The 14,834-nt window shown below is 41.5% G+C and overlaps 2 protein-coding genes across 2 annotated transcripts; both read right to left on the bottom strand.

The window, feature by feature from the left end:
• Positions 1-132: 132 nt before the first annotated feature.
• Positions 133-4,055, bottom strand: prkar2ab (protein kinase, cAMP-dependent, regulatory, type II, alpha, B). Its single transcript, XM_082533823.1, has 10 exons — positions 3,641-4,055; positions 3,486-3,521; positions 3,273-3,412; positions 2,745-2,851; positions 1,924-2,077; positions 1,722-1,823; positions 1,552-1,626; positions 1,385-1,450; positions 1,124-1,262; positions 133-678 (listed from the first exon to the last, which is right to left on the bottom strand). Exons 1-10 carry the CDS (start codon positions 3,915-3,917, stop codon positions 554-556), a joined length of 1,221 nt encoding a protein of 406 aa, XP_082389949.1. The 5' UTR covers positions 3,918-4,055; the 3' UTR covers positions 133-553.
• Positions 4,056-5,697: 1,642 nt separating this feature from the next.
• On the bottom strand, positions 5,698-14,525 carry slc25a20 (solute carrier family 25 member 20). Its single transcript, XM_082534616.1, has 10 exons — positions 14,395-14,525; positions 14,206-14,319; positions 10,672-10,764; positions 10,445-10,572; positions 10,255-10,345; positions 9,971-10,088; positions 8,187-8,259; positions 7,984-8,093; positions 7,510-7,634; positions 5,698-6,339 (listed from the first exon to the last, which is right to left on the bottom strand). Exons 2-10 carry the CDS (start codon positions 14,308-14,310, stop codon positions 6,277-6,279), a joined length of 906 nt encoding a protein of 301 aa, XP_082390742.1. The 5' UTR covers positions 14,311-14,319; positions 14,395-14,525; the 3' UTR covers positions 5,698-6,276.
• Positions 14,526-14,834: the final 309 nt, after the last annotated feature.

The following is a 14,834-nucleotide window of genomic DNA, read 5'->3' as shown; positions in this document are numbered from 1 at the left end:
ATCTCTCCCTATTTTTCTAATATTCACTGTTCAATCCAACAAAGGTGGGAAAAATCCCTCAAAAGTTGTACAGCAAGTTTTTCCACCTGTTAATCTGATTATATGCTGAAAATAACTTTAGTTAAAACAAAGTGAAGAAGAAGTTTGCCCATCTTTTTAATATTATATTGTGGCATAGCAAATACAGTGTTACTAATAACATCAAGAGTGGTTCAGAAAGCAGTGAGTTTACCTTCAGGTACTTATTTACATGCGTGTCCTGTGTGGTCATGTCAATCTGACCAACACAGAGATGATGCACCAGCCAGGCTGCAGTCTGATGGGTTGTTCGTGAGTCAGTTGACTGAATCTTATTTTATGCATCAAATTTTGTTTGGACAAGTATTGACATCATCACACATGAAAAATGGTGAATTTTAAACTTGAACACATTAAAAAAACAAAACATGACTTCAAATTGAGGCAGCCGTATTTACCTCGAGAGGAAGATAAAAGTATCACATACACTGGTTCTATTTTTGATTTATAAAACACTGGCAACTTTAAATGTGTACTATTGTTTCAAATCATCACTGGAGCCAAACAGCGCCACCAGCTGGTCTTCGTACTGGGAGATGTTTCTCTTCATGATGTCAATGCAGGGACCCAGCAAACGCTCAAAAGCCTGGATGTCAATTACTGGAAGGAAAAAAAGACACATTTTGATTCATGTCACAGACATTTTCGTATTTTTGCGTTTTACATGGTACATGTGTCAGACTGCTGCATCATTCTTCCCACAGTCATGTTTGGAAAAAGTACGTTTTCACAGATCTCAAACCATCACACACTGAAAACTCACTGTTTCCACAGGCATCGAGTAGTAAGTATATAGCAGCCAGGTGCTGCTAAGCACACCATATCAGCGCAAGCACCTCATATCAACTATCAAGCATGGTGGTGGAAGGGCTTGTTTTTTCAGCCACAGGGCCTGAGCACCTTGCAGTCATTCAGTTGACCATGAACTCGTCTGTATACCAAAGTATTGTAAAGTTGCTGTGATGGGACCTTAGGAGAGCTGTGCATAAATAAATGCCTGCTAAACTCAATTAACATTACCAACATCTGTGGGCATTTAATGTACCTAAACATTTGGTTTCTCCCACAGCGTAAACTGTTGCTGCACGAGGTTTGTTGGTGACCAGCGCCAGCTCCCCAAAGTACTGCCCTCTGGAGCAGCGAGCTACCTCCACTTCTGCGTTATCCTGCTGGGTCGCCTTTGTCTGCAATAAAGAAACTTGTCAGTCATTTCATACATCTGAGATATACAGTAAAACAAACATTATTTAAAAAATTAATAGATAAAATGGTTAATTAAGAGGTTTGGCAATAGTAGTGCGCTTACTTTGCTTTTTATCATAATCTTCACTTCTCCTGTTTCCACAATGTAGAAACACTCAGCTTTGTCACCCTGCAAAAAGAAAAAGCAGCAGAAAAGACTAAGTTTAACCAAAGTGTTCTTAATATATAAACTTGAATCTAAAAACAACCCAAGATAAAGCAGGCCTATACCTGTGTAATTATGCGGTCTCCATCTTTGAATGCTCGAGCTCCCAGAACATCAACAATCTTCATTCTCTCAGAAACCTAAAACGAAGCAGGTGAAATAAACGTTGAATAAAAGGTGGCTATGTTCTTATATCCTGTTGTTTTTTTTAAATGCCGTGTGTGTGTCTGCAAACCTCAAGAGACTTCAGAAGAGGAACGCATTCAATGAAGGCCTCATACATCCTTCTCTTCTTTGCATTATTTTTCACAATCAGTCTGTGAAATGTGGCTCGATCCTGAAAGGGAAGCAACCAAAGAACAACCTGTTTCACGCACTCTGTCACATACAGCACAATGCTACGGAGGATGAAGGTCATCTTCTTCTGTCAGACTCACCAGGCCCCACAGGGCTCCGTCCTGTGTCGCCACGATTGTGGCGGCTCGAGGCGTGTTGTACATGAGAGCCAGCTCTCCAAAACTGCCCTTGTTGTCATATTTTCCAACACAAATGCTCACACCGTCCTTCTGTACAAAAATATCGTAGACACCTCTGGAAGTGATTGGACAGAGAAAGAGAGGGAGCAGATGTGAATTGCAAGTCCTCTTTACATACTAGTTAATTATGGAGTTCCACAAGGTTCTATACTAGGACCAATTCTGTTTACATTATGCATATATTATACATTAGGTACTATCATTAGAAGGCATAGCATACATGTTGAATAATCAGGCCCCATCTTATCTTAAAGACCTCATAGTACCGTATCACATCATTCAAGCGCTTCACTCTCAGACTGTTGACTTTCTTGTGGTTCCTATGATATTTAAAAGACGAATGGGAGGCAGAGGCTTCAGCTTTCGCACCCCTCTTCTGTGGAACCAGCTCCCAGTTTGGATTCAGGATTAATCTAATTACTACTAATCTGTGGCTCTCTTCCACAGTGTCTTTTATCCTCTCTTCCTTCCCTCAACCCCAACTGGTTAAAGTAGATGGCTGCCTGTCCCTGAGCCTGGTTCTGCAAGAGGTTTCCTGTTAAAACTGAGTTTTTTCTTCCCACTGTTGCCAAGTGCTTGATGGTTGGGATTTTGTCTGTAATATTGTAAGTTCTTTACCTTATAAAATAAAGTTCTGTCTTGTGACTTGGCATTATAACCTAAATTAAATTGATTTGAGCAGGTTTAGTTTAAATATTGAAAAGAAGGTAAACCTCGCTCACTTCTCTATGACGTAGAAATTGTCCCCATCCTCTCCTTGGTCTATGATGTGATCCTGAGGTTTGACCAACACTTCAAACATGGCGTCTAAAACCTCAGAGAACTGCTCCTGGAGGAAAACATAACGAGACAGGTTTCTTTTTATGAAACAAATTCTAAGAATGCATATTTAAAAAAGGCATTTGAAGCTGATTTAACATATATAAAAGTGGAGCTTAAGCTTAAATATAAGAACAGTTGAGAGAGGATAGTAAAGGGCAGGCACGGTGTAGGATGTGAAGCCAAAATTATAGAGAGCAAAAGCCAAACTTGATTTGAAAAAACTGAAAAATGAAGCAGACTTTTGCATTTAAAAAAAAATAAAAAAGTCCCTTTGTCACCTACAGTAAGCCAGTAACATGACATTTAAAACCTGAGTGCTGTGGTCTGCAGCACTTTCTGGTCTTGGACATTGTTCCTGCAGGTCTCTGTCTATGATCATCACAAGGGAAACCACGTCTTCTTTTAAAACCTGATTTAAGCTGCTATACCTGCTCTAATGTCTTGAACAGTAAAATGTCTCTGCATGCGTCCTGAAGCCGGCGACGCTGCTCGTCTGTTTTGGGATTCACAACCCGAGGCTCTGTGTCATCGTCCTCATCATCATCTGGGTTGTACGCCTCTGCACAAACTGCAGCAAGACAAACAAATGAACAAAGTGGAGTCATGTAGCCACATTGACTCACGCCGTTCCACTTACTGACCTGCAGTTCTGCGATTGGTTTTTCCAGAGGGGCGCTCTGCAGAGAGAGAGAGAGGTCAGAGCGTTACACTGAGTGTTTTTAAAGCCAGGGCTTAGCACACTTCACTGTAACAGCTCCAGAAGTGCTCGTAACAGTGTTAATAGTGAGATACTCACTAACGGGGACCGGTTCCTCCTCTTCCTCCTCCTCCTCCTCCTCCTCTTCCTCATGTTTGTTGGGTTCATCTGTGTCTGATTCAAAAGTGACTTCTTTCTGCACAGACTCAGTGTTGGGTTTCTTGTCTTGCTGGTCATTTCTTTGGCTCTCCAGAATACGTGTGAAATGCTGCACAGCAAACTCGGCCAAGTTGGGAGGCCTGCGACGAAGCACTTCCACCGTGTATCCCTGCAGCAGCTCTTTCAAACCAGCTGGTATCTCTACAGTGCTCATCATTCAGGTTCAAAGGTCAGGAGCTTTAATGGAGGAAAAAAAAAGTCTATAAGAGCTTCTTTTCCATTAACCTCAGTTTACGATGGCAGGAATAACAAAATGCAGCAATCAGCATGTGATAAACACACTTTCTGTCTGAAGCATCATCACTGGAGCATAGTGACTCCACCTCCTCCTCCTCCTCCTCTCCCAGTCTGCCCTGTATTGATTCTTTTATTTAGCACAGCCTGTCAGAAAGTATTGACCAGGTCTTTTCACATCACATGTAATTAAAGGCTGTCCACTGGATCAAGCCTCAGAGCACGATGATCTGGCAAAGAAACAACACACGCAGAGTGATTTTAACAGTTTATCCTGGAAGTCAGGCTGGTGTTCACGTCCAAATGTCTTCATTTATATTCATAAATATATAGCACAGTTATGAAAAACGCAGTACTTCGCTGGAAAATAAAAAGTAACTATCACAGTACAAAATAACTTCAATGCAAGTGTCCTCACACACACTGATTAGTCTTTTGTGCTCCTCTGCTCCCCGGGTGATGGGGCTGGGGTGTTTGTGGGGGGTTGGAGGTTGATATCTGATCTTCTGAGGATCTTGTGATCTTCTGCTCCCGTCCTCCTTTTACAACACTGACTATTGTATTCTACAAGATACATGATTCTGATCTTCTGATGATCTTATGATCTTCCTCTTCCTGTCCTCATTTTGTATCACGGTACAAACATAAAACCCTGTTATGGTACAAAATGGTTTTGGTAATATGACTCAAACAAAAGGGAACTTTTTGCATGCATAACTTAAATGGATGAAGGAAGAAGAGAAACTCGAATTTAGAGTTACACTGAGTTTATTTTTGGGAAAAACTGCCTGAGGTTTTTATTTTTATTCTAACCTCTTAAAGGGACTCTGCAACTGCTGAAGACGATAAGGCAAATCATTGTTTAAATTTCGATCTGGCAATTTGTGCAGCCATTTCTGGCTCAAGGAGTTTCTACTCCAGGAAGAAATACACTTTAAGTTGACGACTGTGATTGTGGGTGTGCATGTCGCAAAAGTCCAAGCTGATATGATTTCAGATGGTGAATCTCACACGTAAAGCAGCAGGTACTGCAAAGAAAAACCTCCAATTACTAATTAAGATGATTTATAATACTTTCATATTTTTTTTTACTTGTTTACATTTGTTTCAATGATTATAAGTAATTTATATTTATGCTTTGCTTTTGTTGTAGTTGAAGCAGCACCATGAAGCAAAATTATGAAAAGCAGGGAAACACTTTTTCATACACTGGAGCCTCCCTGCTTTTGAGATTAAGCTTAAACTTGTCTTTGTCAGAAAGTTCACACTTCTGGCTCCATCAGGTGACCCTAAACCTGCCTTTAGTTATTCTGCTGAGGCTGCTCGAACTCTTCTGCCCCCGTCCTCGTGTTTAAATGTTAATGCATACAACTATTTATTGTATCATTATCTCTTCTAAGAAAACAAAGACAACTTTTAGATATAAATGAGACAAAAAAATGATTTGTATGCATTTATGTATTTTAAGGACATAGAAGTTGCTCCACCCCAGTATGGTTTCCTCAAAAAACTCAAAATATCAAAACTGCTTATTTAGGATTATTTGAAATTGATGATATGCTGCCAGCCTGAATAAAGACATGCAGACAGGAGGAGAGCAGTTGGGGCTTTTCCAACATCTCCAACTACAGTAATCACACACTGAACTGGTAAAAACTGGAAAAAAACTGGAGACATGACAGAAAAAACAACAACAAAAAAACAGCAGGAATTTTTTTGTTGTTTATGGATTCTGATTTATTTATTTATTTTTACAGATGTTGCCATTCATGTGCTGTTCGATCACAGCCATTATGCCTATTCCTATAATTTCACATTAGTCAGACAGAAAGTGAAGGTTGTGTTATCGATCACTGAGGATGCAGACAGTTCAGAGGTGTGTGTTGCTGAGAGCCCGGCACACAAAGCACGAGAGAATGCACCTTTTCCCTGATACGTCCACCAGCTCGCAGATAAAAGGTAAGGCACATGTTCACTTCACTCCATTTTTTTAAAACATAAAAAACTCAATTAAAAAAAAAAAAAAAAAAAGTAAAACAAAAGGAGTGAGAACATTCGACTGAGTGTGTGTGTTGTGTGTGTGTTGGCATGGTTACAGCCAAGCCATCACGATTTTCCAATCAACATTTTCCAATCGACTCTCAGCAGGTCTGAACCATCCACGTGTTGCACTGTACCAAAATGTTTCAGAAACAATCAAAAAGTTGGAAATTCTTTAAAATCTCTTCAGATCCGTGCGTGCGTTTCCCAGGGATCACAAACGAGGTGACGCCGAGCCTCCGTCACAGGTTTGGTGCCAACCAGTTCAGGAACTTCATTGCGAGCTCAAATCCTAAGAAACAAGCCTGGTAACAAAAAGACGAGAAACAAAAACTGTTTAGTCTACGAAGCGGGGAGGAAGTAAAGCTCACCACAGATACGCAGAAATAATCAGCTGGCTTTTATTCGAGTTATTTTTATGTGGAACAGTGAGGCTCGCTGTGCTTCCCCTGTTGAAATTAACACCAGACGCTTACTGTGTACTTTAAAGTGGTGTCACTTTGTTAGCAGTCATCTGCATGTAAGCCGATACTTGTTAGCATTGGAAAATGTGAAGGAGGGTGTAAACTTTAACTCTATTTTCATAACTTTTACAACTTTTCCTGCTGATATCAACCTCCCCAAAGGCTATTCATACTACAAAAAAGTCGTATCCAGACGTAGTTTTTCCATGTATGAGATAAAATGTGCCAATTAATCATCTTTAAAGATGCCAGTAGGCAGATATTTTGCAGATTTGCTGTTTTGGAAATGAATACAGTGAATCTGGGCTTTGTTTATGGTCCAAGAGTTAAACTGTAAACTGTATTTAAAACGATGCAGTGGGCTGATATGTAGAAAAATACTGGCAACCACCTCAGCCTCCCAGTGGACACATCTAGACTATCAATTTCAAATTCCTTTGTCACCTTGTTCTTGAGTTATCACATTCACAGTATTTTCAGAAAATTTGACCTGTGACCTTAAAATTGAAGTCACTGAGATTCAAATTTGTTTATCGCAGTTATCGCATTATCAAACTTGATGTCCTTGACAATACCCCATCAGCCTCTTACAGCTGAGGTAAAAAACATAAATAACAATCAAAAAACGTGTTTATGAATGTGTATGAAGAATGAGGGACTTGCAGCAGATGTGCTTGTGTGCAGTTGTCCTGAAAAACGGCTCCACAGGGAGCCCGAACAGGAAAGGGAGTGATGGAGGAGTTCACCATGATTTACAAAGATCAAACAAGCTGCATGAGAAGCACAAACAGTGGCTGCAGTGAAAACGTCTCATTGCTTTGACTGCTTCAGCTTTTGCTTGCTGTCACTTCGCCTCTGCAGAAGGCTGAAGTGCACAAACGGCACGAACAAGAGTAGCACGCACAAACTGGCTGTTCTACATTTTTTTTTTAAATCACTTTATTCCCATTCCAGTGTAATTTATCTCTTTTTGCATCAATCATGCCTGAAGAATAAGTGAAGCAGACTCACCGCGTTTGCAGGGAAAGCTCGAAGCATGACAGCGTTGAAGCCCTTATACAGAGAGGCCACGCCCTCCTCTCTGATCAGCTCCCGCAGGACATCACGGAAACCGTTGGGATACTTCCCTTCAGGAGCTGAGAGAAAGACACTTTATTAACTTGGTCACAGACAACGTTTTAAAAGACAAAGCTGCTTATACCAGGAGGAGGTCAGGCAGCGGACAGAGAAACAGGACTCATCTTCAGTTTTTCTGACTGATGAAAAATCAGCTTCAAACTTTCCACAGGCTACAGAGCATCCTTACATTTCGCATGAATGTAATTTTCTTTTTTTTAAATCACTGAACAAAATTAAACTGAAGATGATCTTAAAATACAAAAAGTGCAAAAATCTTCAAATATAAATCAGCAGAATTGAAAAAAACAAACAAACTCCAGGATCTGCAGCACTAAACTAGGATGGATACTGATCACAAACACCAACCTGTCTGGAAACGCGACTTGAGTACGTCGGGGGGAATAGCGACAGCCCAGTTACAGATGCCGGCTATCCCTCCTGCAAACAGCACGCTGGGAATACTGAGCTCGTTATGGCTGCGAAGACAAGAGTACAAGTCCCAATGCTCAGACGGCCTGTTTTATATAAACACACAGCTGCAAATGCTGCAGGGCAGAGCAAATATGAACCTTTTTCCTGCAGGTGTCAGGAGATTCTTCAACCACTCATAAGACATGAAGTACATCCCACTGGCTGGAACATCTGAGTTACAAAACAAACATACACACACACACACACACACACACACACACACACACACACACACACACTGTTTGAACTTCATAATTTTCCACTTTAACACCCCAAACAACTTAAATATGACTACTTTACCCAATGACATTTAATAAAATGGATTAAAGTCATAATTACTTTAATTTAAAGATCAAGTGTTTGACGTTTTCTGAAAGCCTGTAAGAGCTGTTTAACCCTTTCCTTCAGTTTTGAGCCCTCAGATGTGGTTTGACCAAAACTAGAAGAGATCTCGGGTTTTTTGGAGGGTAGCCCTAGTTAGCCGTTCAGGCAGAGATCGCCCTGTGATGGTTTTCATCTTTACACATCAGAGACATGGTGATAATCAGAATGAGTTTCACTGAACTTGAATACAGAAGTATCTTGTTTTTTTGGTTTTTTTAAATTCCACGTCCTCGGGTGTGCTGGTTTGTTCTTCCTCATGAAAACGTGGTGCCTGTGTCACTCACGGCGAGACTCAGCTGCTGACAGTTTCGTGTGAGTTAGCAGCTAACGTGGCCTCGAGCTGCTTCTCTGCATGCTCCAGAAGTATCTCACGAATAGAGTGTTGGCATTCAAACGCGACCCATCTAAACACTGTCGCAGACCAACACCCAGCAGGACAATGCGCTTCACCACACCATAAACAATGCACAACAGAGAGCCCAAGTCCTGCAAACCGCCTAGACCACAACCCCATCAAGGATCCGTGGGCCGCACCCAAACAATCCTGCCCCACAGATACCCCACCCCTCAACCCACAGGACCCGAAGCATCAAAGGCCTACGCCTCAGTGGAAGACACCACGGGACACCCCCACCCCATTTATACTTTTATTTAGTTTTACATTATTGTAATCTTTCTGATACGTTTTTACCTTATTGTGCTATAGAATCTTGTTTCTACCAGTACAAAGATCTAGTTTTTTTTGCCAAGTGAAAAACTTACCAACTCAAACTGAGAAAATAACTGCAGAATTTTGAGATAATATCCAGAAAGTTCAACTTTGTATCTCCAAGATTGTGTTGTTGCTTTTTTGAGTGGCATCCACATGAACTCTTTACCCCAGGAAAGCTTATATATAGAAAACCTTGAAGCTCTTTTCTGAACTAGCACTTTCCGTCATGTTTCATGCTTGCTCTTAGAACAAAATGACTGGATTTGCATCAGAAGGAAAAAATGAGTTTCATACCATTCTTCTTATGTTATCCATTTATACTTTTTCATCGGCTCTAACAGAGGAATCTCCCAACTTTGGGATAAATAAAGTCGATCTGATCTTACACAGTACTGGGAAGGTGGTTTTAATGTTGTGTGGATGAGTGGATAGATGCACACAGTGCGACAGAACAACTAAAGCAACTTTGTTCTTGCTGGCAAAGCAAAAACATCAATTTCACTCATTCTATGTCATGTGGTAGGAGTTTTTCTGATGGTGGTGCTGGTCATGAACCAAACACTGCAACAATGTGGCAGCAGACACAGCGACATTAACAATGGAGGACTTAAAATAGCTTTAAAAACATCTTGGGAAAGGTTACATGAGCATGTTTGTCAGGCCTCCAGGGATTTGGTTAGTAAAATTAAGGTAAGCAGAAACTTTGTGAAGACATGACATGAAGTGTTAATATTTGATCTACTAAGAAATGAAGAGCAAATAATGAATATTTAAGTAAAGCAGCACCTCTCATGAGGGTCAGAGCGGTGCCTTTGTAGACTCCCCTGATTCCAGACTCTCTGTACAGCTGTTTGACGCAGTCCATGGGTCCTGCGTACTTCACCTCCCCCGTGGAAGCTTGAATCTGCAGACACACACGCATAATTTTACACTTACTGAAGATTTGTTCCAAATAATAACTTCTAACCTTTGACAGGAGGGGCTGAAAGAAATACTAGGCGTTTCCACACGTCGAATCAACTACTCAGGTAACAAAGTGAGAGCAATCAGATGCATGTTTAACCTCTGACCTGTAGGAGACATTTGATGCGCTCTCCAGGAGCCATGATGGCTGTGGTGAACACGCCAGACAACATCCCAGCAGCAAACAGCTGTGGATACCTGCAGGAGACAAGAGAACGGGACTGATATACTCTCAGAAATCGACCACAGAGCGTCTCAACCCAAACTGTCGCCACCCGTGACAAAGCAATGACCTACGTAAGGATATCATCGGGAGTTCTCTGTTGCAGTTTCTTTCCCAGCCCAAACCCAAAGAAACAGACAGCAAACATGGGCGTGACTCCGATTATGGGGGCTGCCATTCCTTTATAGAGTCCTTTAATACCCTGTAAAGGAAGACGAGGAGGAGGAAACATCAGTTTGAGGACTCAAAAACAATATTTTAGTTAATAAATGCCAGAGTTTGCATCAGTGTGCATGCTCACCTCTTTGGCTAAAGTTTTTTTAAAACAGTCTATGGTCCCAGCATACAGGAGGCTCTCGCCAGGTTTGGGTTTTGGTTGAGTTTGTAAACGCACCTGAGAGAGAGGGAGCGAGAAAAGGATGTGAAGTGTGCAAATAACCTGAGGTTTCCATGGAAACGTGCTCTTTTCTTCTTCTTGTGGACTGCGTGCATGATTTAATCCAAACACGACCACCAGATACACAAAGTACACAACAGATTTACATGTAGCTGGTCATTGACTGACTTTACACATGTGTTAAGGTGTGCATCTGCTTTATTTATAAATATTTCTGTAGCCTCCTTTGCAAATCTGAGCACTAGAAAGGACCTCTGTCTTCCTCTGAACCTCCTTATACTGTCTGCTCAAGAGCATGAGTGGAAGAAAAAGGTGGGAATCACAGAGTAACTATCAGTACGACACACTGACCAAGATAACAATGAAATCACTTGTGTAACATGTATCATGATCAGGGCGCACTTCAGAACCTGAAAAGATGATTAACAATCAAAACAGTTTACTTTTCTTTAAAAAAAAAAAAATCGATTCATTCATAGTAGTTTCACGTCATATTCTTCACCTGGCTGCAGTTTGACACTGTGCACTCAGCTGGAACAGCGCCCTCTAGTGAAAAAGCCCTGCCTAACTTCAAATCTGATTATTTTAGCTATTTAAAAAGGGTCTGATTAGACTTATCATTTAACTAAAGGCATTTAACACTAAACACCACCAAACCCCAGGTAACTTAGATGTGCTGGTTTACTATCGTGATGATAACGGGAGCTGAAATATTAAAATTGCCTGGTTTACTTTAAAAGGAACTGATGAGGAAGCTGAAAGCTCAGTTGGGTTTCGTTTTAGAAAAAAAGCAGCTGCTCTGGTTTAGCAGCAGGTTTGACCAGTTTTTGAATATGCAAATGTAATCTGCATGCACGCTGCTGCCAGAGCTCTGCTGGGTATCACAATCTCAGGACTTGGATTTAACACTGGAAACAGTTTCAGATCCCATCACTCTATCCTGTACGGGGAGGTCGGGTGGACGCCACCCTGAGAGAAACCCCCCAAAACAACTCCAGTGTCTCCTGTTTACAAAACCATTCTTAATAATCTAAGATGTCATTTATCAAGTGAAACAAGTGAAACCCTGCCTTTGACCTGCCTTTCTACAGAACAGGGAACATGGACCTCATAGTTGGAAGAGACTTCAGAATAGGGCTGTTCATGTATCTATCGGAACTCTATTGTTTCATTTTATGCTATGGTTTGTTTCGTGGTGTCGCAAAATAAACTGTTTACGGCAATATTTTTTCATTGTTTTGATGGTCACTGTAGTGGCTATATTAATTTCGTAAAGTTCTCTCTTATATTTTATATAACCACACTATGGACAGACAAGCACCTGTTTTTATGCGTTGTGGTTAGCAACAATCCGCTTGTTTATGGTCCACATAAACCTTTCACAATAAAGCTCAAGATCCTGTTGAGACTTTTCAAAATAAACTGAATCACGTGAAAGAGCAGATTATTTACGGATGAGAATTAAAAAAAGAGCCGCCAGGTGCTAAAAAATAAACCTTAGACTCAAACATTAGAACAGGCTTTTCCCCGCAGCACGCTGTGTAATAAATACAAAGAAAACAGCGGCTGTTACAACTTATGTCTAAAAATGTATCGTTTCATGCATCGGTTAAAACACTCGACTCCAGCTACATGACGCGCAGCTGGAAACACTTCACGCAAGTCGAGCTGCCCGAGATTCACAGAATTTACAGAAAATGTTACATTTTTGTGATTTATATCGTTATCGAACGATAGATGTCTTATATCGGGATATGAGATTTTGGTCATATCGCACAGCCCTACTTCAGAAGGTTATTGACAAATACGTCACCTTCTGCGCGGTGACGGCATATATAATGAAAGGTTTTGCTTTTTAGTGATTGGTTATTTTCATATCTTTACAGAAAGAGGTTATGTGAATTAAGTCTAATTTGTATATTTGTGGCTCTCCTCGACTGCTTGTCAAATTATTCTTGGGCAAGAAGCCCGAATTACCCCTGAGGACTCCATCTCAGTCTGTGTGTGATTGTTTGGTAAAAACACTTGGGACAGGGTAGTGCTGTGGTGTGCACTCTTGAACAAGAGGGGGTGTGGGGTCTTTTCCTCCCCAAAACATGCATGTTTGGTTACCGGGATACTCTAAACTGCCCATAGGTGTGAATGTGTTACCCCTGCGACAACCTGTCCCATGTGTACCCCCCTTCTCTGCCTGCGACAGTGAACGCCTCCAAGCCAAACATGTAAAGCTACCTGCTGTGACGGCCCCTCGTGAATAAAGGAGCAGCCAAAAATAGCATGTTGGAGTAGAAAGGAACTTCCCTAAGGACCCACTTTACCTGAAAACATGTATTTTATGAAAGAGATGATGTACACCCAAAATATTTACAGCATAACAGAGGACATGCAATGGGTGGAATTTTTTTTCTACACACTTTACATACAGGCTGTTTCCACTGAATTTAAATGCAAGTTTAGGGCAGCTTGAGATTTTTCATTCATATCAGAATCTGAATGTTAGATATGTACGCATTACTTTTTTTGATTTTAACTGATAATCCATTTTGTAATGTAGCGCACTCCCATTTATATAGCGCTTTTCTAGTCTTTAGACTACAAGTCACATGTTAACATCACCTTGTTCTATACACTTTAAGCAATTTATCTACTTCCCCTCCATGGCCAGTGCAGAATCACTAATTAACCTAACATGCATGTCTTCAGGAGCTGAGCTCTTGGAGGAAATTCCACACAGCCAGGCTTCAAACCCAGCACCTTCACCTACTGTGAGGTGACAGCAATACCGTTGCAGGAACCACTTATCCAATTAAAGGGCGCAAGAGTGTTTCTGCAGCTCAGAGATGACCTTTGACCCACTTTCAAGCTGTGAAGTGACTCAGCTCACCTGGAAGCATGCAGGTGGGCTGTTACTGATTTATGGAGATGTTCACGGTTCGCACGCGACATCAGCCCATCATACGAGCTAAAGCTTTATTTATGACGTAGCTTGCACCAAAACTTTAACCCTCCACCACCGTGCTGACAGGTGCTATGTGGTGTTTGTGCCTTGTTTGTAACATGGTGTGGTGCATTATAGCCAAACACCACAGGACTTTGTTTCAGCAGTCTTTGCAAGGATAAGCCATGACTTCATGCAGGCTGAAACTGGACAGCACACAGGCTTGATTGAATTATCAGCAGTATTGATCTGATCTTGAGTGTCTGACGCAGTGACAGCCCTCCTGCATGTATCCAGGTGAGCCGAGTCACTTCACAGCCTGAAAGTGGGTCAAAGGTAATCTCTGAGCTGCAGAAACACTCACACTGAACTCACGGTTGTGTTTCACTAACACCCCCGAGGCCTGCACAAAGTGTCCCATACACCTCACACCCTTGCTGTGTGTCTAATACATGCACAGCACGGTGGCAAATAAACCCACGCAGCTGTTTATTGTTTACTTTGATCGTGTCCAGTGGGTGTCCGGCGAAGACCAGGCAAACCCCTCCAAAGCCTCCAGCGAAGAAGTTCTTCAGCGGGCTGATCGGCTGCGGCTGCTTGGACATGTTTACAGTCTGCAGGAAGGAAAGCGGAATGAATGAAGCGCAGAGGAAACACAGAGGTGCCGGAGCCAGCCGCTAACACCTCACCTGCTCGGGCTTTCCTAAGGGAGAGAGACGGATATCTGCGAGAGCTGAAGCCGCTCCGGTCTGCTGGACCTTTGACCCACTTTACCCGGACCGATCTGACTGCAACACTGCTGCACTCCTGTGCGTTTCTGTTTGTTGTCCGGCGGAAATGGTGAGCATTCTTCTTCTACTGGTTTTTATCAGACTGACTACTCGATGCACACAAGTACTCCTGCCCTCTGCCGTTTAGTATTCAAGCTCCTGACATCTTTGTAACCCTTTAAAGAAATAATTGTCAGAACATGGCTTAAAAAGTGTTTAAGGAATCTTCTGACAAAATTTGAGTGTAATGTTTGCTATTTATTCCTTAAAAAATGTATTATAAATGTACACTTTGTTTCATTTTTTTTTACATTGATGATGTAGAAGTCTCAAAATCTGATGGATCAAAGATGATACAC

Source organism: Aulonocara stuartgranti (genome assembly GCF_965226115.1).
Source record: "Aulonocara stuartgranti genome assembly, chromosome: 5".
NCBI classification, from domain to species: Eukaryota; Metazoa; Chordata; class Actinopteri; order Cichliformes; family Cichlidae; genus Aulonocara; species Aulonocara stuartgranti.
Note: the sequence above shows the minus strand (reverse complement) of the source record. Positions and strands in the feature narration are given on the sequence as shown.